The following is a 27,843-nucleotide window of genomic DNA, read 5'->3' on the forward strand; positions in this document are numbered from 1 at the left end:
TAAAAATAACTATTATTTTAGCCCGGCCATGTGACTCAGTGGATTGAGCATCCTCCCATGGGCTGAGAGGTCCTGTTCAATTCCCAGTCACAGCACATGTCCAGGTTGTGGGCTTGATCCCCAGTACGGGACGTGCAGGAGGCAGCCGATTGATATTTCTCTCTCACATCCTCTCTCTAAAAAATCAATAAAATCATTAAAAAAAATAAAACTATTATTTTATTATTAAAAATTTTTTTTTTCTTTATTGATTTTAGAGAGCGAGGAAGAGAGAGGGAGAAAGGGAAAGAGAACATTGATTGGCCGCCTCCTGCATGCTCCCCACTGGGGATCGGGCCCACAACCTGGGCATGTGCCCTGACCGGGAATCGAACTGGCGACCTCTTGGTGCAGGGGTCCACTAAACCACTGAGCCACACCAGACTGGCAAAAACTATTATTTTATTATTATAGTGTTGAGCCGAGGCTGAATTCCACCCACTCATTCTTTCGTTAAATCTGAACTCCTTTATGCAAGGTCCTCACTGTCCCTCATGCCCCCATATGGTCCCACGGATTTACCTGACTTACTTGGACCCTGAAGGCATTTGTGTTTGCAACCCCTGCTCTGGATGACCTTACCCATTCGCTTATTCTTTTAACCAGCACCCACTGTGCCAGGTTCTGGGCTAGGCTCACAGAGACGAATCCGATGGCACCGTGCCCTCAAGGAGCCATGGTTGTGAGGCGACACAGACCTGCACACGGGTAATTCCACTGCATGTCACGTGTGTTGCCGCAGAAATGTCGATGTGTATTAGGGCTTCAGCCAGGAAGGATTTCTCAGAGAGAGGGCTAACTCTGCTGGGTTTGAACAACTGGCCGGGGGGCAGACGGGAAAGACACAGCACACGCTAATGCCTGGCTGAGTGCTGCACCGCTAGGGACCGGCCGGTCACTTTGGATGAGAAGGAGTGAATCTAACTGGCTAAGTGGATCCAGACCTGGAAGGGCTCTTGGGCTTCGGATAAGGACTGCAAACTTTGTCACGGAAGCTGAAAGCCGTTCTAGAAGGAGCTTGAGCTAGGATGATACAGTGTTGCCGGTAAAGGTTCTACCCTCACCCCATCCTCATTTTCCAAACCTGCTGAGAACTTGGTACCTGCCAGGCCAGCTCATGTTCTGCAGGCTGGGGAGCCTCTTCAGGCATTTGATAGGCTTGATGATAACAAGGCTGGGAGCCAGGAAAAGAAGAGTAATAGTGGGAATTCAGGCCCGCTTGGCCTCTGGGCCTCCCTGAACTGGCTTCACCTCCAAGAAGAATTTTTTTTTTTTTTTTCTTCAGATTCTGGGAAGCAGGCCATTGCCAAGGCCAAGTACACTCCTGAAGGAATGGAAAGAGCCCGAAAGTAGAAAGAATAATGAATGCCCTCACCAGTTTTCCCTCCTAAGTGGGGGAGGGCAGGACATCCTGCCCCTCCCTTTGCAGGAAGCCGCCTCAGCCTGGCCTTCTTCCTCTGGGCTCTGCAGTCCCCACTCCTGCCAGCCAGGGCTCTGAAGTCTGCCTTGTGGGTATCCCCTTAGTTGTAAAGTTAGGCCTGACAGAGGGGGGATGTTGGAGCAGCCTCAGAGACCCCAATTCCTATCCTCTTCCTCCAGCCAGGCATCAGCTGACAGGGAGATCTGGGTTTTGATCCCGGCTTTGCCCGTCATTAACTCTAAGACCTTGCATAAGTCACCTGGCCTCTGTCAACCTTGGTTTCCTGACCTACATACAAACTGGAAATGACACTACTGATATCTCAAAATCAGTGTGCCAACTGAATGGGATCAGGTATGCCAACCACATGTACAAACATGATTCTTACCAGTGCTGGACACTGGACATTGGAGGCTGGAGTTCATCAGGTGGCAGGTGGCAGGGAGGGAGTGAAGGTGGGCACTGAATGGGCCACAACGGCTTCAACACATGTATCGCCAGAGGAGACAGCACTTGCAAAGGCATGGAGGGGGACAGGGCATGCAAGGTTTGAGAGTGTTATGTTCCCAAGCAGTTCGCTATGCTTAGTGCAAGGGGTGGCTGAGAATAAGGAGAAGGGAGACAAGACAGGAAGGATCAGCCAGGGTCAGAACACGAAGGGGTTTGAGTCAGATAGCAAGCTCAGTCCCATCTTCAGGCTCCTTGTCACGAGGTGTAGGGGTTAAGACTGAAATGCAATCCATGTGGACCTATATGCAAAGTTCAGTTCTGCCACTTGGCTTGGAGGCCTTGGGCAAGTCACTTAAGCCCTGTCTTATTTTGAGTTCCTCCAAAAGCCAACCCTGAGGCTTGGATGCTGGTAGTCTATTTGGGAGGTGATTTCTAGAGGCAGGAGTGAGGGGATGGAGAAGGTGAGACAGGTGGGGGAGAAGAGCTAATATTGGGTGCATTAAAGTGCAGCTTGCTGCCGTGAACAGCTGGGTTCAGTTCTTCTGGGGACTCTCTGAGAGACAATGAAATGCACCTCAAAGTGATCCTATCTAAGGATGAGGAGGCATGTACTACCTTGATGGCTGAAGGTTGCCCTGGGGTGGGTCACACAATGCCCTCCCTTCCTGGTTCGTAGATGCCTTCCTTCAGGCAGGGAAGCAGGGCTCACAATATACTAGAATCTACTACCCTGGAAAGGGAGCTCAGAGGAGGGATGAGGGGATATGAGACAGATACAGCACTATCTGTTAGTAACTCTTTGAGCCTCTGTTTTCTTGTCTGAAAAATAGAAAGAATATGACATTCTTTCCAAGAGGATTGAATGAGGTAAAGTGTTTGAAAGTTCCTAATGACCTGACACATAGTAGGTACACAGGAAATGGTTGGTGTGGTTGGGCTCAGCGCCAATGCCAGCTCCTCAGAGAATCTTCCCTGACCATACTGTTGAGAGTAGCTCACTTCTTTTATTCTTCATCAAAGCATCCTATTTTCCGTAGAGCATTTAACATAGTATGTACTTGTCTTGGTTATATATTTGTTTATTAACTATCTATCCTCACTAGAATTAAAGCACAGTGTGGTAGGGAATTAATCTCTCTATTCCTGCTGGGCCTACAGTATTGAACACAGTGCCTGGGACATACTAGGTGCTCAATAAATATTTTTGAATGGAAGAATTATTATAGTAACAACACTAGAGAAGCACAGTTACTATTCTTTTTTTTCCCTCACCCGAGGATATTTTTCTATTTATATTCAGGTAGAGAGAGAGAAACATTGACGTGAGAGGGGCACATTGACTGGTTGCCTCCCGCACCGCCCCGACCCCTACCAAGGTATGTGCCCTTGGCTGGAATTGAACTTGGGACTCATTGGTCCGCAGGCCGATGCTCTACCGCTGAGCCAAATCTGCCAGGGCATACAGTTACTATTCTTGACCTTTATTATGCACATATTCTACCTGTTAACAGGATGTTAAAAAAGGACTCCAGCTGGGTCCCAGTGCTGAAAACAGTAGGAGCAGGTATGGAGTGAACAAAAGCTATCTCCATCTTTGTGTCCTTTCGTGCTGTGACCTTTGAGCAACCTCACTGTCCTCAGTAAGCATATCCAAGCCTTCTAGTTAATGATTACATGTGTTCCCTAAACTGTTACCATAAATACTTTTGTTAGTAATGGCCAGATGACAGCCCATATGAATATCAAATTGGTGATAGTATGGTCCCTGGCACCACTGTGTTCTTTGTCCCTTTGTCTTGTCAATCACTGGTACCTGAGTTAGATTATAAAACAATATCGTAACTGGAGTCTTTAGCAGAGAATAATTTGCCTTGCTCCTGCCCAGTCTTCCCATAAGTAAATTATCCTATAATAAGGTCTATCATATTCGATGGAGTTGCCTGCTTCGTCTTTCATTTTTCAGTGTGAAAATACCTTCTCTTCATGGTGACACTACACCTTTGCCCCACCCCACCGTCAGACAGTGCAGCTGTATTCAGAGCAGGACCCAAGTCAATTGATTCCTTCATCACTAGCTCATTGCCTACCAACTTCCAGGCTATAATACAAGAAAGAGCTAGGAGAGCTCGAGTTGGTTTGAGCCACAGCTGGAATGTTTTAGGAGAGCTTGGAGGCAGTGATTTGAAAAGAATAAAGCTCTTTCATAATTTTGCTCCTTCTCAGAGTCAGAGTTACCAAGTAGCTAATTAAATGTAAGCTCCAGAGTCCCCTCTGAGGCCCTGCGAGGGGACCTTGCAATGTGTTCACACAATCATATGCAAATTCTGAAAAGGTAAGATATTTAAAAATTATTTTTCTTTTATAAAAATTATTTTTCTTGCCCTGACCGGTTTGGCTCAGCGGTTGGAGCGTCGGCCTGCGGACCAGAGAGACCCGGGTTCGGTTCGCGCTAGGGGTACGTACCCCCCCAAAATTATTTTTCTTAAAAAGGGCTCCCCAAATTGTATAAGCTTCAAGCCCCACAAAACCTGGGTCCACCTCTGTCAAATCCAAGCCCTTTAAGTAATCAGTGATCCATGAGTTAGCTCATCTAATCCTACATCGACTTTATAATGTAAATACTATTGTTATCCCCATTCACAGATGAAGAAACTGGAGCTTAGAGAATAGTTATTGCCCAGGATTTCACAGTTAGTAAGTGGTAGGTCTGAAATTTAAATTCATAGCCTGTCTCCAGAGCCCAGATCCTCCACCACAGTGCTTTCCAATGGTATGGGTTTGTTTTCTTGTCCACTTTCCCCACCAACCATGAGGTTCCTAAGGATACTAAGACAAATCATTTGTATATACCCAGCACCTAGCCCAGAGGAGACATCAACATATGTTAGTATATAAAAGAGAAAAGCAGTCCCTAATAGCTGGCCTGCACTCACAGCTGGTCTCTGGTGTTCCCTGGCTGAACACAAACACTTTCACAGAATATCCATATCAGTTAAGGCCACTCTGTGACCCTGATGAATCACGATACAGATAGGACCACTTCATAATCATGTCTGAACACAGACGACACGCGAGCAAAAGGGACCAACCACTCCTCTACCCTCATATAATAGACTATTGCTTCTTACTAATGACTGCTCTAACCTCAGCTGTTTTCCCTCCTTCTAGATAAGAATCACTAAAATCCCCAGTCATAGATTTACCCCCACTTCCTGCCAGCGTCCAATCCAGAGCAAAGCCCTGCTTCCTTAAACCCTCCCTGAAATCATCCAACAAAAGTCCAAATCCTAAGAGTCCTTTCTGTACCCTCTTTTCAGATGCCCCCACAGTTTCCCATCATGTGTATTCTGCCTCCCTGCAGTGAGTATCCAACGTATTCAATTACAGGTGTGTTTCTGGTGGCCTTTCACAGGAATGGCATTGACACAGGTATCATACATTGATGGATCATTGAACATAAAATATTATTGTCAAAAGTTACAAAATGGGCCTGGCTGGTGTGACTCGTTTGGTTTGGTGTCATCCAATGGAAGGAGAGTCCGCTGGTTGGATTCCCCCATCATGGCACATGCCGGGGTTGCAGGCTCCATCCCCAGTAGGGGGCGTGCAGGAGGCAGCCTATGGATGGTTCAGCTTCTCTTCCTCTCCTTTCTTCTTTCTGAAATCAATAAAAACATATTTTAAAATAACAGTTTGGGCTCAAGGCAGATCTTCCTAACAGTGACAAAAGCAGCTGTGACATCCCTGTTCCGGGAAGTTTAAAACTCAACTAGCAAATGTCCCTAGCATGGCCTGGTCTTAGATCAGGAGACAGAGAAATGACCTCTAGCTGCCCCTCTCATGCCTCAGGACTCTGGTTAATCATGAGCGTCCTGGGCCAGCTGCAGAAAACCAATTCGTTAGCCAAAGGGAACCACTCTGCTCTGCACTAAGCTTTTCATGTTCTGCCATCACTGCCACCAACCACAGCTTTAATTAAATCCGGAGCTTAATTACCACAGTGCAGTGCTGCCATCACTCTCTCCTGATGACTTTATCTTGGCTCCTGGAAGGATGGTAGTGGCGACAGTGTATCAGGAGGAGGGATGAGCCTAAAGAAGCCAAAAGCACACCGGTGATTTGAGGGTACTCCCGGGGTGGGTTGCGTGGAAGGATCAGCTGTGGAACTCAGCACCTAACCTCAAGTTGCTCACAATTTATTGCAGGGTTAAAATCTCCCACCTAGGAGATGGCACAAGGCTATGTGAATTAAGCCCCCAAATGAGAGGCGCACACAAATATTCCAGCAACTGAGGGGGGAAGAGGTCCCTTGGGGGGGGGGAGAAGGTCCTAGGAATGGACTGGAAACTTCACGGAGAGAAAGGGGGAACTGAGGGGGGAAGAGGTCCCTTGGGGGGGGGGGGGGAGAAGAGGTCCCTTAGGAATGGACTGGAAACTTCACGGAGAGAAAGGGTGACCTAGAGGAATTTTCTTTCTATTTCTATTTAATTAATTAATTAATTAAATGCTCACCCGAGGACACTTTTCCATTTTTTGTTCAGATAGAGCGGAGTGAGAGAGAGGAAGAGAGAGAGACACATTGAGTGGCTGCCACCTGCACGACCCAACCAGGGCTGGGGACAAACTGCAACTGAGGTACGCGCCCTTAGCGGGAACCGAACCCGGGTCTCTCTGGACCTCAGGCCGGCGCTCTAACCGCTGAGCCAAACTGGCCAGGGCTTTTCTTTCTATTTTTAAAAAAGATTTTTAAAGTCGATTTTTAGTGAGAAAGGAAGAGCGGGGAGAGAGAAACATCGCTGCCTCCTGCACGCCCCCTACCGGGCATCAAGCTCACAACCTTTGGGTGCACAGATCGACGCCCAACCAACCGAGCCACACCCGCTAGGGCAAGAATTTTCAAGTAAGAACAGAGTTAGACAGGACACCAGGCAGGGCAATGTACCTAGAGGAGGGAAGAGCATGAGTGTGGAAGTGACAAGTAGGACCTGATACATTGTGAGAATGGTGAGGAGGTAAATGTAGCTGGGAGTGGAGCAGGGCAGAAGAGAAGGGATTCCTGTCACAGGTGAGCACCAGCAACACTCTTGGAGGAGAAGGTGGGGACCAGGTCGGGGAGGCCTTGAATGCCAGGCTAAGAAATAGGTAGTAGGAAGCCAATGAAAGTTTTTGAGCTGCCTGAATGATCTAAATTTCTTTTTCTTTAACTATTTTTATTGTTGACACCATTACAGATGTCCCCATCCCTTCCCCGCCCCCAATTTTTTATGAAAGCTGACAAGGCTCCTGAGGATGTGGTCCTCCTTGTTCCTCGGGTGTCTCTCTCTGTGTTCCACCCCTTACACTCTGTGCTCCAGCAGAGGGTAAAACGTTCTTCACACTCCCTGTACTCCTAAATTCTATTCCTTCATTTTCAATTTAACTTCTCTCTAACACCTAAGAAGCTTTGCTGACTCCATTTCCCCCGGGGCAGGTACCATCTTTCAAAGCTCCCACAACCCTCTGAGTTTCTCCCATTAGAGTACATTTCACTGTGTTGTAATTATTCATTTGTTGGAATCCTCTGGTGGACTGTGAATTCTTTTGAGGCTGGGTATTGTATCTCACCCACCAAGGTGTCCCTAAGAAGCAGCACAGGGCCAGCAAGGTGAGGGCGATGCAGGGGCCGGGGGACAAGAGGACCGGTGATCTCTCATGTCTCCTTGTTCTTGGAGAAGGACAATGAAAAATTACAAGTGTCGACAGGTAAAGATTGGTAGGAAATACACCCTTCACCTAAACAATCAGTCTCATATTCTCAACGGCAACAAAACTGGGGCGGAGGGACTCGAAACAAGATCTCACGTCCCTAAAAATAAAGTGAAGCCAGGCTGTTTGTCGGCACGCCTAGTAATTATTTAAGGAACGGTGAGGCTGATAGTTGCTAACGGGACTATAGGCAGAAACCTCCATTCGAGCCTTGTAATCGCGGAGGCGGCTCCTTGACCACCAGGGGGAGGAATCGCGCCGCATCGCGGGCCTTGGGCGGTTTCACCCAACGACAAAGGGCCGCGTAGAGCTGTGGGAGTTGTAGTCCTAGGGTCGAAATGCGCAATCTTGCGCGGTGCACCACGGGAGTTGTAGTTCAGGACAGAGAGGTGCGACGTGCTTTCAAGCCTCAATGTTGAGTTTTAGAAACTACAACTACTAAAGGGCCGTGGGCCCCGGGGCAGTTTCTTGTTTCCGTCGAGGTGACCGTGTGGGCTGCTTCTGAGAGGTCAACTTGTCTGGGTAAGTTTGATAGGGGGAAAGCTCCTGTTCTGAACTGAGGTGTCTGCAGACTTTTCCATATCCCAGCCCGGTTTAGGGCTCCTCTTCTCATCCCCGGAACTTCACGTTAATCTCTCGTGCTTTCTGATTCCTACGCAGACGCTTCCAGTAGCCACCCACACCCGTAGCTCGCCCAGCGTCTTCTCCACCCTTCACTCCTGGAATCCCACCCTACGCTGTTGTCTTAAGACCCAGCCCCAAGCCCTGGCCAGTTTGGCTCAGCGGTTGGACCGTCGGCCTGCGGACCAGAGAGTCCTAGGTTCGGTTCCTGCTAGGGGCACATACCAAAAAAAAAAAAAAAAAAAAAAGACCCATCCCCAAAACCCACCCTGAGCCCACGGCTTCACCTCTCTGAAACCTGGACTTTATGCGCCACACCTGTGTGCTTCACCATTACCTTCACTTTGCTGTTTTTCATGCTAGTGGAAGAAGGCTCGCCATTCCTTATTGCGGGAAAAGCCCATGCAGGACTGGAAGTCAGCAGACCCGGGCTCTAGTCCAACTCTGCAGCTCACTCGCTGTGTGACCATACTTCTCTGGGACTCACTTTCTTCATCTACAAAATGGAGATAATGGTTGCTCTGTCACTCTTAGGGTGAGGCTGTGTTGTGCAGCCAATAAGCTAATATGTGTAGAAGTGCTGTGAAAACTGTAAAGCCTCCACAAGCGAGAGAAATTATTATTATTAGAATTATTAATGCTCTGGAACAATCGTATCTTGGCTCCTTTTTTAGCTCTGTCCCCTTGTTGCTCAAGCCTGTCCCCTGAGTGCTTGGTGTCTCTGTTTTCTAAGAGCAGGATGATATTTCCTCACTTCCTCCAGAGACCAAAGGTCAGGCTAATGAGCTTTAAGTCTCCAGAGAGCTTTCCCTGAAAGGCAGCCCAAAAGCAGTGCTTATCTTGGACTCTGTCCCGAAATAGCCAGTGATGAGAAGTCCACACAGCTGGCAGAGGGAGGTCTCTGATCACTGGAAACAGGACCCCAGCAGGAGATGGACAGCTGCAGCATAAGCCCTATCCATTCCCTGTGGGCTCTTCTGGGCCTGTTTAGTGGATTGTGGTTTTGGTAGGGGTGTCTCAGGCCCAGAAAGATTGGGAGGAGAGAGTCCATTTTGCTAAAGAGTTTAATCCAGAAAAAATCAAAGAGACTTTGGCTAGGTATGATAAAAGAGAGGCACAACATTATTAATTCCTAACATTTTATGAGCACTTAAAATGTACCGGGCCCTAGGCAATATCACTTTTCTTAATTTAAATTTTACTATGTCCCCATTTTACATACAAGGAATTTAGGCCCAAACACGTCAAGTGGTTATAATTATAGTCAGAGCTATCATTTATGGTTATAGTGCCTTCTATATATCAGGTGCTTTGCATATATTATTTAATTTAATCCTCATCAACTTCATGAGTGATGGTTACTATTTCTATCATGTGCATAAATTATCAGAGGCTTAGAATTTAAGGAACTTGCTCAAGATTATAGAGCTAATTAAGTGGCAGAGGTGAATTTGGACTTCACCAAAGCCTTTCTTTTCCTCACTATAACATATAGTTTTATTTTTAGATAAAAAGACAGAGATAGCTCTGGCCGGTTTGGCTCAGCAGTTAGAACATCAGCCTTCGGTTTGGAGAGTCCCAGGTTTAGTTCCCACCAAAGGCACGTACCTCGGTTGCAGTTTGTCCCTGGCCCTGTTGGGGTTGTGTGGGTGGCAGCCAATCGATGTCTCTCTCACATCGATGTTTCTCTCTTCCTTCCTCTCTCCCTCTTGCTCTATGAATGCAAAAAGTGTCCTCAGGTGAGAATTAAGAAAACAAAAAGACAGATTAAAGAATTGAGAGGGTTTAAAATAAAGCCAAATAAAGGGATATTTTTGGGAGTCCCTACTATATGGGAAAAGAATGAAAATAAATGGTTTGGCCTGCAAAGAAGTACAAAACAGTCTTTCTCTCTGTAGTATATTTGAAGAGAAAAGGCGTGTTTAAAAAATTAAAGAGCATTTATTGGATAAATGGATTATTAAGATCTATTATTGCAGGGTACTACATTGAGCCTAGTGATTGGCAGAAATGAATATGCTTCTGGTGGCGCAGGGATTAAACCAAGTGAAATCATTTCATTTATATGAACATGAACTGAAAAGAGAAAAGAATGAACTGGAACACTGAATAAAAATGGTGGAATGGAACACTCAGTAAATGTTGCATGCACACGTGTCTGAATAAAAGAAAAATCCTGTGTACCATCTGAACCAGAGGTACTGAAACCTTGCTGATCAGAAACGTGGGAAGCTTTTCAAAATGATCTGACCTCTGGGAATGGGGGCCCCAAAATCTTTTTTTTTCTTTACTGATTTTTGGAGAGAGAGGAAGGGAGATGGGGAGAGAGGTAGAAACATCGATGAAAGAGAGAATCAATTGGCTGCTCTCGCATGCCTCCCACTGGGAATGTGCCCTGACCAGGAATCAAACTGGTGACCTCTTAATGCATGGGTTGACGCTCAACCACTGAGCCACACCAGCCGGGCCCAAAATCTGTGTTTTTGAAGTTTCTCAGGTGATTGCAACAATAAGTTCAAGAATCTCTGATCTAGATTCTACTTGGACCACTTTAGGCAAGTCACTGATTGAAAACTGTTAGAATAGATTCTAATCTAAGAACTGTCATAGGGCAGCCAGTGATTAGTTACCAGAGGAGAATGCAAATAGTGCCTAGAGTTGAGAGAAAGGAAGATTGGAAGGACTTGGGAAAGCTTCAGAGAAGACCAGGGATTTCATGGGGCCTTGATGAATGGGGCAGGTTTGGAAGGGTGGATGGAGAGTCTTCTAGGCACCACCATGAATTGTTTAGAAAAGGTTAGCAAAACAAAGTAGAGATACCTAGACTAATTTCCTTGGAAAATTCCATAACATTACTAGAAATGACTCTGGATGCTCTGTGTGGATGTTTCTTAGGCAAAATTTGCAAGTCATATTGGATTTTTCCATCTCCCTGTTCTACTTGGGCATTAGTCAGTGTGAGTCCAGGGAATGCAGAATCAGTTTCATGTTAGCCTCACTGTGGCCAATTAGCTTCTTTCATTTTTATTTATTTCCAGACTTAATTTAGTTGATAACCTTTCCAGGAACTTTCCAGGATTCTCAGAGGATTTTACTCTCCTTCTGTTTAGCTCTTTGTAAGTTCACTCATCCTGATTCCAGTCCCAAGCACTGTTCTCTGTGGGGTAAGACCAAAATCTCTTCCCACAAGAAGCTGCTATCATTCTACCCAATTCAGAAACCTGATTCATCCTTGGTTCTTCCTTCTCCCTTGACTCCGAATTCACTCGGTTGCCAAATCTTATTTCTGCTTTTCACTCAATCAACAGATATTTCCCAGCTACTTCCTAAAAGCCAGGTACTGCACTGGGTGGTTTAAATGCATTATTTCATATATCTCTATAGTGACCCTATGAAGAAGGATAGTATTCTCATTGTACAGACAGGGAATCAGGCGTAGAGATTGAAAAACTTGCCCAAGGTAAGCTAGGCAGCAAAGGAGCTAGGGTTCAAACTTGGGTTTTCAGACGTCATTGCTCTCATATCTATGACCTCATTTCCAGAGCTGATTCCATCTCCTTACTCTAGCATTTGAGGACTGCTACCTTCCAAATCTGATCACACCTTCCATTTCTCGTTGGCATCCATTACTGACTATTCTTTGTTTCTCATCCGTGCTTTCTTACCTCTGTGTCTTTGCTCACACTCTTTCTTCTACTTGAAAGTCAACTTTATCCACCTTCTCCACTCCCGAGCTAAAGGAGCTCTCTTTCTTAGAACTGCAGTTATTTTTTTTTTTTATCCTCGCCCAAGGACACTTTTCCATTCTTTGTTCAGATAGAGTGGGAGGGAGAGAGAAGAACAGAGAGAGAGAGAAACATCGACATGAAAGGGACATATTGAGGGGCTGCCACCCGCACGCCCAACCAGGGCTGGGACAAACTGCAACCTAGGTACGTGCCCTTAGTGGGAACCGAACCCCGGTCCCTCTGGACTGCAGGCCGACGCTCCAACCACCGAACCAAACCGGCCAGGGCAGAACTGCAGTATTTTATCTGACCCTGTTTTATGGCAATGAGAACTTTCCGCTACTTCATTGTCATGTGGGTGACATGTGTCTTGTGTTCCTGTGTATGCCGTTAACTACAAGGGGAAAGGTCAGGGTCTGAGACTAAGCAGCACACATTCTATTTCACTCTGGCTAAATAGTCCACTGAATGCATCAGGAGCGTAGCCTAACTCCTTAAAAAGAATTGGGTTTAGCCCTGGCCAATTTTGCTCAGTGGTTAGAGCGTCGGCCGTGGTCGCAGGTTCAATTCCGCTCAAGGGCATGTACCTTGGTTGCGGTACTTCCCGGCCCTGGTCAGGGTTGTGCGGAAAGCAACCAGTCGATGTGTCCCTCTCATGTAGATGTTTTTCTCTCTCCCTCCCTCCCACTCTATCTGAAGATAGATAGAAAAATATCCTTGGGTGAGAATTAAAAAAAAAATACAGAATTGGGTTTACCTTTTTTTTTCCTTTTTTAAAAATTGATTTTAGAGAGAGAGGAAAGGAGGAGAGAGAGAGAGAAACATCGATGAGAGAGAACGTCGATCCCGGCCTGTATGGTTCAGTGGTTGAGCATCGACCCATGCACCAAGAGGTTGTCGGTTTGATTCCCAGTCAGGGCACATGCCCAGGTTGTGGGCCAAATCTCCAGTAGGGGACATGCAGGAGGTGGCTAGTTGATGTTCTCTCTCATCGATGCTTCTATCTCTCTCTCCCTCTCCCGTCCTCTCTCTCTAAAACCAATCAAGGAAAAAAAATTAAAAAAAGAAAGAACATCGATTGGCCGCCTCCTGCATGCCCCGCACTGGGGATTGGGCCCACAACCTGAGCATGTGCCCTGACCGGGAATTGAACTGGTGACCTCTTGGTTCATGGGTCGACGCTCAACCACTGAGCCACACTGGTCAGGCGAATTGGGTTTACTTTTAAATTTGCTTCAGAGAAAGAAAATGAAGGAGTGCATAGTAGAAAGAAAATCATTTATCATCTTCCAAAGTTAAACAGAATGACAATAGGATTGTTGGTTGTTTGGGGTTTCTGCTGGATCAGACAGTTGGCAATCAGGAGATCAATGTGTAATATAGTTTTGCTTGTGACCTTCAGCTGCTCACTTAACCATGTAGGCCCTTGATTTTATCAATAAAGCACATGTATGTACTGGGCTGGTGGGGGGTGGGGGCGGAGATGATTGTGGGAGGAGTGATGGAAATTATCTCTAAGGTCTCTTCTTGCCCAAACGTACTTTGACTTAAACTCTCTGATCCATCTCAGAGCATCTTAAAGAAAGCAGGATAATGTAGTAACTAAAAATGCGGGCTCAGGACTCAGTATATCAGTTCAGGTGCTTTGGGTTCAAGCAACAGAAATCCAAACTCAGTTGGTTTAAACAGAAAAGGGGATTTATTGACTTATGTAATTAGAAAATCTGGGATTGGGTCAGGTTTGAGGTGTAGTCTAATCCAGAGACTCTTAATGTCTTCACAAATACGACCCTGTTTCTCTGATTCTCTCAGCTCTGCCATCCTCTATGGGCAGCTTCTTCCTCAAGGTAGCAAAGTGGCTGCAACAACAGTTCAAGGCTTCACATCTGCACATCACTGTAGTTTCAAACAAGAACTTTCCCACCCTTCACCATCAAACCAGAGTCCTGGGCTTTACTGTCACTGAATCAATTTATGTCACGTACCCACTCTTCATCTGGATACTGACCAGGAGATACCAAGGGCCGATTGGCTCAGGTCAATTAAGGCCCAACTCTAGAGATTAGGGATGGATCAGCCACAACCAAATCACATCGCTGTTGTATAAGAGGGCAAGATATAGTGGATATTGAGAAGTTTGATGACACTGTCCACAGTTACAGCCATGTTACCTGTGATCAAATTCTGGCTCTGCTAGCTGACTTTATCATTCATCTTTTTCCTCATCTGTGAGATGAGATAACAGTAAGTATCTCAGAGGATTGTTGAAAGGATTCAATTAAATAATTCATAGAGAGCACTTAGCGCGGTTCCTGGCACAGAGTAAGTATAATGCTGATGGTGGTGCCGGTGGTGAGGAGACTGAAGAGGGATGGGAGCAGTGGCCTTGGCCCCAGGTCGGAAGAAGCCGAGTTATAGCAGTTTTCTAGTCAGGAGTGGGCACAGCTGCCGCGTTGAAGGCTCCAGTTTTGCTGCTGCCCCATCATACTCTTTCCTGTCTCTGCCCTGTTTTGCTCTTATATTATGTCCTGTCTAGAAATGCTTTCCTTTTTCTTTCCTGCCCCTACGTCCTCCTCATATTTTATTTTTTTATCCTCACACGAGGACAGTTTTCCATTTTTGTTCAGATAGAGTGGGAGGGAGAGAGAGGAAGAGAGAGAAACATCAACGGGAAGAGACACATCGAGTGGCTGCCTCCCACACGACCCCAACCAGGGCTGGGGATGAACTGCAACCGAGGTACGTGCCCTTGACCAGAATCGAACCTGCGACTCATTGGTCCGCGGGCCGACGCTCTAACTGCTGAGCCAAACCAGCCAGGGCCCTGCTCATGATTCAAGACCCAGCATAAGTGCCACCTTTGTAGTCAGTAGTTTAGGTCAGTGATTTTATAAATATGCAGTTGGCCCTTGAACAATATGGCGGGTGAGGGGTACCAACTTCACACACAGTCAGAAATCCATGAATAACTTTTAACCCCCCAAAACTCAACTACAGTTGTGTCTCAGTATCTGTAAGGGATTGGTTCCTGGACTCCTCCCCCCAACCCCCATGGACACTAAGATCCACAGATACTCAAGTCTGTTATATAAAATGGTGTGAAACGATGCATACAGTCAGCCCTCTTCATCTGTGGATTCCCAACACAGATCGAAATGCTGTTTTTGATCTGTGGTTGGTTGAATCTGAGGATACGAAACCCAGAGAAATGGAGGGCCGGCTGTATATTTATTGAAAAAATCCATGTGTAAGGGGACCTGTGCAGTTCAAACCCATGTTGTTCAAAGGTCAACTGTATAACTGAGTCTCCCCATGAGCAGGATCAGTAAGGGTTAAGAGCTCAGGTCTGGATCAGGCAGACCTGGGTTTTGCCACTTGTCAGCAGTGTGACTTGGGAAAGTTGTTCAACCTCTCTCTACCTTAGTTTCCTCATCTCTAAAACAGGGTCTTAATAATTAATTACCTTCTTCAGACGTTTGTCGAGAGAATGAAATGATAGAATGTAAAGATCTTAGTTCAGTGCTGACACAATAATGATAGATCTAAATAGTTATTATTCTTTGCCTCGTGAGGACAAGGTCTGTGTTATATTCTCTGCAGCAGTTACTGCGGTGCTGGGCACAAAGTAGTTGCTGAGTAAACACTTATTAGTAGGTTTTGAGGAGCCTGGAAGCTGTCTCTGCTCTTTACAGACATCTCCTTACCACCCTGTCCCTGACAACAAAAAAAGCAGCCCCTAACCCTTGGCAAAGGCAGTGTAGCAAAGCCGATGATGTGGAAGATGAGTCACTGGCTGGGAGGATGGGGTGATAAGGAGGGGTGGACAGTGGTGGCAGATGACATGTGTAAGCAACAGGAAGTTAAGAGGGAACCAGCAAGAGGTTGTTTTGTGTCCCACACTCCAGCCATCAAGGTCAGCACTGCCCAAGTCGTTACTCGATTCAGCTGGTGGTGAGATGGGGGTCAACCAGTCCGTGGGCTTTCCACCTGTCACAGGACCCCACCTGGTGGGCTGCGGGGATGTGATGGAGGGCCAGACTCCTGAGGTAAGTGTCTGAGCTCCTCCCTGCACCTCTGCACTGCTTCTGCCTGCTCTGTGACTTACCGACAGCCAGTCTGATGGTGCAGTTCCCAGGGGTGCGGGGGACTGAATTAGAGCTCGTCTGGGTCTGGTTATAGACCCCTAGGTCTGTGTTCTCTGACTCTTTTCTTCCTCCTTCCAGTGAAGAACTTCTCTGGAGATGATGGGTTCTTTCTCCAGCTAGCAGGAAAGGCTCAGGCAGGATCCTTTCACCCGCCTTGAGAGCAGATGCCTGATCCTGGAAAGGTTTTTGATCTCTTACCAATCTGAGTGTGTGAGAGGAAGAGCAGTGGACCATGTGCCACTGGCCTGTGACTCCCACCCTGGATAGGAAGACAGTCTCTCTCTCTCTCTTTTTTTTATCTTCACCCGAGGACATTTTTCGATTCATCTTCAGACAGACTAGGAGGGATGGATAGAGAGAGAGAGAAACATCGATGCAAGAGAGCCACATTGACTGGTTGCCTGCCGCACAACCCCACCCAGGGCTGGGAACGAACTGCAACCAAGGCACGTGCCCTTGGCCGGAATCGAACCCGGGTCTCATTGGTACATGGGCAGATGCTCTAACCACTGAGCAAACTGGCCAGGGTGACAGTCTGCTTATTCTCCTCTCCTGCCTTCATTTGTTTTCCCCTCCTGCTTTGGTTCCAGACTTTTCCTCCATCAGTTCCTAGATCCTTCTCCGCTGGCCCTTGGACTCCCCTCTTCCTTGTGAGAGGCACATTCTTCCTGGTAACCTCTTACCTACTCCTGTGTAAGAAGAGTGTGCTGCTGCTTCCCAGGGGCCAGCCTGGAGGTGACCCATCCGTGCCACCCATTTCAGTAGGAGGGCTCATCTCTCACTCCTGGGGCTCCTCCAGGCCTGGGCTCAGGGACAGATTCTAATCTTTCGATGTTCCAGGCACTGAAAATATTTTGGGGCCCCCAAGATCTAATTCAAAATACAGTTGGCTATTTGAAATAACAAGCCTTATGTGTATTCTAAAACTAAAATTGCTTCTTTCTGGATTTTTTGAATGCAGAATTCAGGTATATGAATTAAAGCTAAAGTTTTCCCATTTTGGTGCTTTGCTGGTGCCCCGAACACCTGTTAAGCGTGTCTGTTGGGAAATCCGGCGATGCTTGGGAAATCTTGCAGCTGCTCTATTCTTTCCTACAGGGGAGCTTCTTTCGACTCTTCTATCCCTGCCAGGAAGCAGAGGAGACCGCGGAGCAGCCCCTGTGGATCCCCCGCTATGAGTACTGCACCGGCCTGGCCGATTACCTGCAGTTCAATAAGCGCTGGGGGGGGTTGCTCTTCAACCTGGCTGTGGGTAAGAGCTGGCCTCACCCCTACATGTTTTCCCAGCTTCTTGGCTATGTTCCTAGGAAATCCCCAGGTAGACACAGTACCTTACGGGTTGCATTGCCCAGCTCTTTTGTAGTGGGGCACCCATTAGCCAGCATGGTGTGGAGAGTTGGGAGAGAAGTATATAATACGCACTTTATTGTAGAGTTAGATTGTCCTGGATTTGACTCTAGACTTTATCATTTACTAGCTGTAGGGCTTGGGCAAGTTATGTAGCCTGCCTGAATACTCACCTTTGCAGGTTTCTAGTGTGAGATGTATGTGAAACCTCTAGTGCAGCGATGGGAACAGAGAATGTGCTCCATAGCTGGTGGCTGTTACTCATGTATTTGGCATGTAATTCCCACTCTGCCGGCTGTGTAGATCAAAGAAACGTTCTTAGCTGCCAGAGAGCGTACTGTCTCCTGCGGCTCCCCCTCTGGCGCGCTCCTCCTCTGGGCAGGGTTCCATTGACTCATCCACTTCCCCCAAAGACCCCACCACTAGGAACTCTACCCACTGCCTTGGCATCTCAGTGATTTACCCCCTGGTTGTTCAGTACTTCCAATTTGGATCTGTCTTCCCGTTTTCTATTGTGTCATGCTTTCTAGGGAAGAAAAGGGGAAAGAAAAGTGGATTGGTTGCCCTGGGCTGCTCAGGGGTACATGGTGGTCCTCCAGAAAGGAGGGACATGTGTTCCCTCACATGCTTATGCCACCCTTGGGCTTACAGCTCTGGGGCAGCTAGAGATTCTATAGCCCGTGTCTCTGCCAGGGTCTTGTCGCCTGCCTGTTAGCTGGAATGGCCCCTTGAAGACAAAGGACTCTGGATACCCCTTGATCATCTTCTCCCATGGCCTGGGAGCCTTCAGGTAAGAGCTTTCCTCCCTCAGACCTTGTCATGTTCCGTGCCTGGTGACAGCTGCTGAGTCTTATTCTCAAAGGGCAGAGAAACAGACATTTCCATCTGCCTGCTGTCTTATCCACCATCTGCCTCCTTCCACAGCACTGGGTCCACCTTCCCTCAAAGGCCTTTCCCAAGCTGCTCCACCTGGCGGAGCCTTTCATCTGGCTTCACATCCTTCGCGTCTCATGTTCCAGCATTTACATAAATCAGCACTGCTAGCTTTCTTCCTACATACCAGCACAGAAATGTGAGAAGGAGCTTGAGCCCTGTAGTCAGAGTCATTTATTCCACACACGTTGGAGGATGACCGCACTGACATAGCAGTGAGTGGGGTGGACTCGCTCCCTGCCCTTGTGGGTTCTCAGCCACACCACCCGCGCTCTGTGTGAGCTGGGACGTGGTAGAACTCTGCACCTAGGTTTCATCATCGGTCACGTGGGGATGCTGCTCCCCAGGGTGGTTTGTGAGGATTCAGTTAGACTGGCCTAGTCGGAATACACACACGCAGTCCTCGTTCTGCCCGGAGGGACGCAGGCTGGTGAACTGTAAGATCTCTTTTACCACTGGACTTGGGAGACTCTGGCCTCAATTTTATAAGTCAGTGTCCAGTCAGAATTCTTTGCACGAATTCTGATTTCTACACCTCGATGTTTTATTTAGCTCAATAACTAGTACATATGTCCCTATTTAAACTTGTGAATGTTCTTGTTTACGCATCAACATATAAGTTTAGTTTATGTCCCAGAGTATTTCATATCTCAAAGGCATCTGTTTTTGCCTCGTCCCCCCAAACCACTGTACACACCATAGCAAGGGGGATATATTGTTTTTTGTTTGTTTGTTAATCCTTACCCAAGGATATTTTCTCCATTGATTTTTAGAGAAAGTGGAAGGAAGAGGGGGGAGAGAAAGAAAAAAAAAACATTGATATGAAAGAGACACATTGATTAGTTGCCCCCAAAAGACCCCTGACCAGGGCCAGGCATGGAACCTGCAACCAAGGTACGTGTCCTTGACCAGGAATCGAACGCGTGACTCTTCCATCTGTAGGCTGATGCTCTAACTACTGAGAAAAACAGTCCAGGGCAGAGAGATCTGTTTTAAAGCCAAATATGATTGTGTTGTTCCAGCATCTTGAGCAGTGCCTGTCAGATAGTAGGTGCTTAATAAATATTTATTGAATGAATGAGTGAACTTTTCTACTTAAATCTTCTTAATAGCCCCTTGAACTTAGTTCAGCTCTTTTCATGGTCTTACCTGGAGGCAGGTCCTAGACAAAGTTTCCAGCCTCATTTCCTGCTGCTCACCCCACTCCGGCTCTCCAGACAAACTGACCTCCTTTCACTGTGTTATTTTCTGCCTCAGAATTTTCATCCGTGTTGTGCTTTGTGGCTTCTCCCTTTGCCTGGAATATGTGCTCTTTTGCTCTTCTCTTCCTCTTCCCCCTCTCCCTCTTTTGCCCAGCTAATTCCAGATTACCTTCAAGGCTTTGTTTGGATGTCACTTAGTTAAGGACACACATCCTTACTCCTACATTATATTAGTTTAAGTTTTCCAGTAATGTGTTTTTTCGTAAGACAATCTATACTTCTCAGTGCTTACCATAATTGTAACTGATTAACTATTTCCATGATTCTTCTTTTTTTTTTTTTTCTTTATTGATTTTAGAGAGAGAGGAAGGGAGAGGGAGAGAGAGATAGAAACATCAATAAGAGAGAACATCAATTGGTTACCTCCTGCATGCCCCCCACTGGGGATTTGGCCCACAACCTGGGCATGTGCCCTGACCAGGAATTGAACTGGCAACCTCTTGGTGCATGGGTCAATACTCAACCACTGAGCCACACCAGCTGGCCTGCATGATTATTCTTTTTTTTTTTTTTTTAAATGACATGTTTTCATGTTTTTTATTTATTTATTTTATTTATTTATTTTTTATCCTCACCCGAGGACATTTTTTCATTTTTTTGTTCAGATAGAGCGGGAGGGAGAGAGAGGAAGAGAGAGAGAAAAACATCGACGTGAAAGGGACACATCAAGTGGCTGCCACCCGCACGACCCAACCAGGGCCAGGGACAAACTGCAACCGAGGTACATGCCCCTAGCGGGAACCGAACCCGGGTCTCTCGGGACCACAGGCCAAAGCTCTAACCACGGAGCAAAACCGGCCAGGGCTGCATGATAATTCTTTAGTGTCTGTCTTTCTGACTAGATTGTAAGTTCTGTGAAGACAGAGACCACGTCTGTCTTCTCTCTCTTCCTGTGTCCGGGGCAGTACCTGGACAGTAGTTGTTTCCCAGTAAATGTTTATTGAATGAATACAAAGGCTATGTTTCTCTAGGATCTCATTCATTCAGAAAATATCTGTTGGGCACCTGCTCTGTGCCAACCTCTTGGTGTGAGAGGAAAGTGATACATTCAGAGATAACAAAACAAGGAATTCATATCCACTAGAGGAGCCTGAATGTGGACTCATGTAACGAGCCTAAGGCAGGAAGTGGGGAGTTGATGTGAGATGAGGGTAGAAAGATAATAGCTGGTTTTCAATATTGCTTTTTTATTCAGTAAGTTTAGTATTTGCCATGTGCCAGGACCTATGCCGGGGCTGGGTATTCAGTAATGAATAAGACAGAGTACGTGCCCTCAGAAAGACAGTCTAGCGGAGAAAAGAAGCTAAGAAACATTCTCTCCTAAGTTCACAGGTATTTTATATATACTGCAGATGAGCACATGACTTTGGAGAGTAGTCTTTTTGAATCTGTGTTGAGTCATCACACCTCAATAGACCTGGGTGAGCCAGTTACAAATAAATATGCTTTATTAACCAGAGCAAAATTCCAAGAAATGGGGAGGGGAAGGGACGTGGTCTCCTTGCATAGTTTCTGTGGTTAATTCGGGCTCTGAAATCCTTTCCAGGGGTCATAGACTCTTGGCTTCCCATCCCAGAGAAGGGTGTGTGCATTTAAACAGTACCTAACCATTTGCAATGTGCCATTATCTCCTTTGGTTTGCACATAGTCCTTTTGGGTAGGCAGGGGGTGTATATTTTACAGAAGAGCAGGCAGGCTCTGAAAGGCATACTTGTCAGGGTTACATAGTTTGAACTAGAAAGGGATCAGCAATCTCTCTGGCTCTTATGTCCAGTTCATTGCCTCTCAGGAGAAAAAGACACTTAAGAAACTGATCTCCTGCCCTGGCCAGTTTGGCTCAACGGTTAGAGCGTCGGCCTGTAGACCAGAGAGTCCCAGGTTCGGTTCCTGCTAAGGGCACATACCTCCATGGCAGTTTGTCACCAGCCCCAGTTGGGGTCATGTGGGTGGCGACCATTTGATGCGTGTCTCTCACATCAATGTTTCTCTCTCTCCGTCCCTCTGTCCCTCCCACTGTATCTGAAGATAAATGCAAAAATGTCTTTGGGTGAGGATTTAAAAAAAAAGAAAGAAAGAAACTGATCTCCCTGTCCAACCAGTGTGGCTCAGTGGTTGAACGTCGACCCATGTACCAAGAGGTCGCTGATTCGATTCCCGGTCAGGGCACATGCCCAGGTTGTGGGCCCAATCCCCAGTGAGGGGCATGCAGGAGACGGCCATTCAATGTTCTCTCATCAATGTTTCCATCTCTCTCTTCCTCTCATTTCCTCTCTCTGTAAAATCAATAAAGGAAAAAAAATTTTTTTTTTTAAAGAATCTGACCTTCCTGAATCAGTTAGGATTTGGGGAAGTTATATTTAACAGAAAACCCCCAAATAATAGTGACCTAAATGACATTGATTTCTTTCACAGATAAAAGAAAGCTAGCAGTAGACAGGGTTGCTATGAAGTCCCACAAAGTTATCAGAAGCAGACTTCTTTTATAATCTTGCTCTGCCATGGTGGCTTCCATTCCTAAAGATACCTCATGACGCAGGGTGGCTGTTTTTGCTGTAGCCATTACATCCATATTCCAGGCCATAAGAAAGGAGCACTCACCTTATTAAGATTTCCTGAGCCTGGCTGGTATGGCTGAGTGGATTGAGCATTGTCCCATGCACTAAAAGGTCACCGATTCGATTCCCAGTTAGGCCACATGCCCGGGTTGCAGGCTCGATCCCCAGCGGGGAGCATGTAAGAGATAGCTGATCAATGTTTCTATCTCTATCTCTCTCCCTCTCCCTTCCTCTTTCTCTGAAAAAGCAATAAAAACATATTTTAAAAAAGATATGTCCGTTAAGTTCTATATAACACAACTGCTCACATCCCATTGACTAGCACTGTTTTATTATAGCGGCTTCTAACCACATGTGGCTATTGAGCATGTGAGGCGTGGCTGGTCCAAATAGAGATGTGATATGAATATGAAATACACTGGATTTCAAAGACTTCATATTTTAAACATATTAAAATACTACATTATTTTTTAAAATTTTTGATTGTATGTTGAAGTGATCATGTTTGGCTACATTGGGCTAAGTATATTATAAGTTACTGAGGGTAGTATTATATTTCTGTTGCTGGGCTAGAACTCAGTCACACAGACAAACCTGGCTGTAGAGGAGGCTGGGAAATGCCATGTTTTGTTTTGTTTTTTATCCTCACCCGAGGACATTTTTTCCATTTTTTGTTCAGAGAGAGTGGGAGGGAGAGAGAAGAAGAGAGAGAGAGAGAAACATCGACGTGAAAGGGACACATTGAGTGGCTGCCACCCGCACGACCCAACCAGGGCTGGGGACAAACTGCAACCGAGGTACATGCCCTTAGCGGGAACCGAACCCGGGTCTCTCAGGACCACAGGCTGATGCTTTAATCGCTGAGCCAAACCGGTCAGGGCGAAATGTCATGTTTTGATGGCATGACAGTGTCTTCAGCTGAAAACCAGATTCTGTTATTAAGGAGGAAGGGGGAAAGGTATTTGGAGTAGGCAGTTAACAGTTTCTGCCATATTCCTCTCTTTTCCTGTAAAGTTGGAGGACACACAAAAATTCCACATGCTAAATCACAGATGCATAAAATTCCACCTGCTAAATCACAGATACATGTTTGCATAATTGAAGAAATAGCCTGAGTCCCTGTCCTCAAGGTGCTTAACCAACTTATTTGGGAGACATACAATATAACAATAAAAATGCAGTTGTTGAAGTAGCCAAACTGTATTGGAGGTGGTGGTGGTAGTGTGTGTGTAGATGAGAGTCAGTGTATAGGGTTGGAAAACACCATGGATTGATTTGCACATGCTTCCCAGAGGAGGACACTGGGCGCCTTGCTGAGAGCAGGGATATTCTGGCTGAGAAACATCTTGAGAAGGGCTGCTACAAATGAAACTTCCTCCATTCAGTCTTCTGAGATGGTCACTAGCAGAGAATGATTAGAATGGGGGCTAAGGATAGGCCATTTTTCTGATCACTTTTCTCTGTTCCTTCCTGAATCTCTAGGACACTATATTCAGCCTTCTGCATGGAGCTGGCCTCCCGTGGCTTTGTGGTTGCTGTGACCGAGCACAGGTGAGGGATGGCAGTCATAGTGAGCTGTTGTAGATTGGGTACTTGCGGTGGGCTAGGATATAGGCTAGTCCCCTAATCCTCACAACAACCATGGAAGTACCATATCCATTTTAAAGGTGAGGAAGCCAGGGTTCAAAGATATTAAATAACTTGTTGAAAGTGACATAGCTGAGTTGGGGTTCAAACCCAGTCAGTCTCCAAAATCCATGTTTTTCCTATTCTATGCATACCCCCAGATTTTCCCCCTATTAAGGATGATCCAGAGTGTCTTGGCTGCAAAGGAGGATTTGGTAAAGGGGAGAAATAAGCTCAAGAGTGTCCTCTGATTTCTCTCTGGTGGCATGTGTATTTCAGAGATGGGTCAGCTGCGACCACCTGTTTCTGCAAGCAGGCTCCAGAAGAGAGGCAGCCCACTAATGAGTTGCTAGAGGAGGAATGGATTCCCTACCGTCAGATTAAGGAAGGGGAGAAGGAATTTCATGTTCGGAATTGCCAGGTAGGCTTGTGCTAGTTGGGGAAAAAGAATGAATGAGCCTGTCCTCCCTGTACTGCATTCACTAAGAAGACTTATCTAACCTCTCTTGAAATCTCAGTCTTAATAAATCCGAACTTGCCACATCAATAGGGAGAAATGAGATATTAATCAAGACTCTATAATTGCAAGTGACAGAAACCCAACTTAAGTTTGCTGGGCAAAAAGAATTGGTTGGCTTATGTAAGCGGACTTGTAGGAAGGGCAAAACCATTGGAACCAGACCCAAATGCCATCAGGACTTGTTTTTCAACCTCATCCCTGTATCCTCCACTGGTTGGTCTCTTCTGCAAACTGGCTGACTTTATGAAATTAGAATCACAGTTATTGACAGCTCTGAGCTTGCATAGGTTTGACCTCGCCATCTGAGAGAATGGGACTGTTGGGAGGTTGCTCCTGCAGTCTCCCACCCGTGCCCCAGGCTGCAGTATGGAAAATCCTGGAGGGAGACTCCTAGGCTGGGGAGAAGTACCAAAGTGGGACGTTCCCATCAGAAATCTAACATTGTTAGATTTATTTTTTTTTGCAGGGTAGGGGGCAATCCTCAGGCAGAGCAGGAGAAGTGGAGCTGGTAAGTGCTAGGCAGCCAGAAACAGTAGATGTGGGCAATGAATAGGCAAGTAGAATCCAATACTGGATTGATAAAACTTTATTTCCTTTTGTTTTCAAAATGCTTTCATATACTTTGTCTTATTTGGTCCTCCTGACAACCCCAGGGGTAGGTAGGCAGAGTGTGAACAGCAGGTCCAACTCCATTGTCCTGTTAGGTGATGTACTGTTATGTGAGCTGCTGAGAAGGAGCTGAGCCTTTCTCGGCATGTGGGGCCCATGGTGCTTGCTGAGACGTGGGTGAGCAAACTATCCCTTCATTCTTCCTTGGCTCCTTAGGGGAGCGAGTTTCTCAATGGATGGTTGTGTAGTGTTCCAGCTCCCACCGGGACTGTCTCTGTTGCAGGTGCATCAGCGGGTCAAAGAGTGCACACGAGTGTTGAAGATCCTCCAAGAGGTCACTTCTGGGCAGACCGTCCTCAACATCTTGCCCGGTGGATTGGATCTGATGACCTTGAAGGTATGACAGCAACTGGTATGACCAGAGCTCATGTATTCATCAGGACTTTTTGGTTACATGTAACAGGAAACTACCTAACTTACTAGCTTAAACCAAGAGAATATACTGGCTCAAATAACTAGGAACAGCAGGGGCAGACTGGCTTTGAGCCATTGTAGTTGGATCAGTGTCTCCAACATGGCCGTCAAAGCTCGGGCACTCCTCTTCCTTTGTCTCAGTCCTCTGTGTATGTGGGCCTCATTCTTACCAGAATCTCTCCATTAGGCATGAGGGAGTTGCTGGTAGCCCAAGCCTGTATTTCAGCTCAGCTCCAGATTTAAAAGGAAAGAGACTCTATTGGCTTCCATTAATCTGGGGAAGGCTGTGGCCCTGCTTGGGTCACATGTCCCTCTGAGCCAATCACTGTGCCAAAGGGAGAGGGTAATCTGATTGGCCTGCCTAGGTTACACACCCACGTCTGACAGCCCCACAGAGCCACACGGTTGAGGGAGGAGATGGTCCCTTCCCCAAAGGAAGGGCTGTCCAGCAGCAAAAATACCTATGTTCCCTGCAGGCTAATTCCTTTCTTTGAGGGAACCCTAAGAAATCCCAAGAGGATAGAAACTGCCCTGGCAGTTTGGTGCCTATTATTTACATTTTCCTCCTCTACCCAGTTTTGCCCCCCTAAGTCCAAAAGTAGCTCAGACTCTATTTAGATAACTAAGAAATCACACAAAAACATAAAGAAAAAGGAAACAAATATTTTTGACATTTTGATATTTGTTCTTCCAGTTTTTTTATATTTTTTTGTTCAGATAGAGTGAGAGGGAGAGAGAAAGAGGGAAACATCGACATGAAAGGGACACATGGAGTGGTTGCCACCCACACGACCCAACCAGGGCCGGGGACAAACCGCAACCGAGGTACGTGCCCTTAGCGGGAACTGAACTCTGGTCTCTCCAGACCGCAGGCAACGCTCTAACCACTGAGCCAAACCAGCCAGGGCCTTCCAGTTCTTTTAGAATGCATTGTGTGTGTGTGTGTGTGTGTGTGAAAAACAATAATGTTGTTTACTACAGGCTGTTTTGTGGCCTTTTTCTTCACTTAGCAAATATATATAAAATAACAATTACTGCTTTATGAGTACTTATTATGTAAGAGCAGCTCACACAAATGTATGCAATAAGCATTATTATCTTTTCATGTAGAAACCAAAGATCAAAGAGACTAAGTATCTTCCCAAGATTACACAGCTAAGTAAGTGGGAGAGTTAAAATTTAAATTGGGGCTTTTGGATCCCAAAGACTGTGCTGTGTGCCCCAAAACCTCTTTAGAAAAAAAAACGTGTGTGTGTGTGTGTGTGTGTGTGTGTGTGTGTGTATATATATAAATGTTTTTATTGATTTTTTTTAGAGAGAGAGGAAGGGAGAGAGATATAAAAACATCAGTGTGAGAGAGAAACATCTATCAGCTGCCTCCTGCATGCTCCTTACTGAGTATCGAGCCTGCATCCCAAGCATGTGCCCTGACCTGGAATCGAACCGGGACCTCTCAGTTCATAAGACAATGCTCGATTCACTGAGCCTCACTAACCAGGTTAGATAAAGGCTCTGGTAAAGTCTTCCAGTGAGAGGCACCTGACTGGGTGGCCAATAGGTAAGGCAGAACCTGAAATCCAACTCTTGTGTGTGTCTGTCAATCCCCACCAGATCAGCAGGGCTCCCAGACACTGGAGCCCAGCCAGGCCTGCATGCCTGTGAGCCTGAGACAGGCACTGGGGAAGGCAGGCTACAGTATAGTTGGATTAATTAAGAGGTAGCATTTTGAGAAATACAGAATAAAAAGAGCTGAGTACCCTGGCCAGTTTGGCTCAGTAGTTAGAGTGTCTGCCTGCGGTCCAGAGAGACCCGGGTTCAGTTCCTGCTAAGGGCACGTACCTCGGTTACAGTTTGTCCCCAGCCCTGGTTGGTCGTGCGGGTGGCAGTCACTCGATGTGTCCCTTTCACGTCGATGTTTCTCTCTCTCTCTCTCTCTCTCTCTCTCTCTCTTTCTCTCTCTCTCTCTCTTTCTCTCTCTCCCTTCCACTCTATCTGAACAAAAAATGGAAAAATGTCCCCGGGTGAGGATAAAAAAAAAAGAGCTAAGTAAATTTTCACCTATCTGATTGAGTAAGGTCCGAAAACTGAGTGCTCATTCTTGTTGGCAAAGCTGTGGGGAAGTAGACACTCTCCTACATTGCCCGTGAGAGTACGGATTACCCCATGTGGGGCAGTTTGGCAACAGCTATTAACAAATGCACATATTTTTTGACCCAGCAATTTTCAGTTCTGGAAATTTATTCTACAGATACCTGTGCACATGCAACATGATATATGTACAGGGTTATTCATCCCAGTGTTTGCAATGGCAAAAGATGGATAGTGTTCTAAATGTTCACCGATGAAGGAACTAGTTTAATAGATTGTGG

The 27,843-nt window shown here is 46.3% G+C and overlaps 1 protein-coding gene across 4 annotated transcripts in view; it reads left to right on the forward strand.

Annotated features, from left to right (window-relative positions):
* The first annotated feature begins 8,068 nt into the window (after positions 1–8,068).
* The window catches only part of PAFAH2 (platelet activating factor acetylhydrolase 2), a 40,272-nt gene continuing 20,497 nt past the window's right edge, over positions 8,069–27,843 (forward strand). For all 4 annotated transcript variants that reach the window (XR_004958917.1, XR_004958916.1, XM_036256446.1 and 1 more), the window contains exons 1-7: positions 8,069–8,176; positions 15,909–16,049; positions 17,247–17,400; positions 18,189–18,285; positions 23,728–23,796; positions 24,151–24,292; positions 25,284–25,397. Coding sequence is in view for 2 of the 4 variants with exons in the window: in XM_036256446.1 (XP_036112339.1) it covers positions 15,960–16,049; positions 17,247–17,400; positions 18,189–18,285; positions 23,728–23,796; positions 24,151–24,292; positions 25,284–25,397 (666 nt within the window). In the remaining 2 variants the exon portion in view is untranslated. The remainder of the gene's footprint in view (positions 8,177–15,908; positions 16,050–17,246; positions 17,401–18,188; positions 18,286–23,727; positions 23,797–24,150; positions 24,293–25,283; positions 25,398–27,843) is intronic.

The sequence above is a fragment of the Molossus molossus genome, unplaced genomic scaffold (assembly GCF_014108415.1).
Source record: "Molossus molossus isolate mMolMol1 unplaced genomic scaffold, mMolMol1.p scaffold_m16_p_12, whole genome shotgun sequence".
Lineage (NCBI taxonomy): Eukaryota > Metazoa > Chordata > Mammalia > Chiroptera > Molossidae > Molossus > Molossus molossus.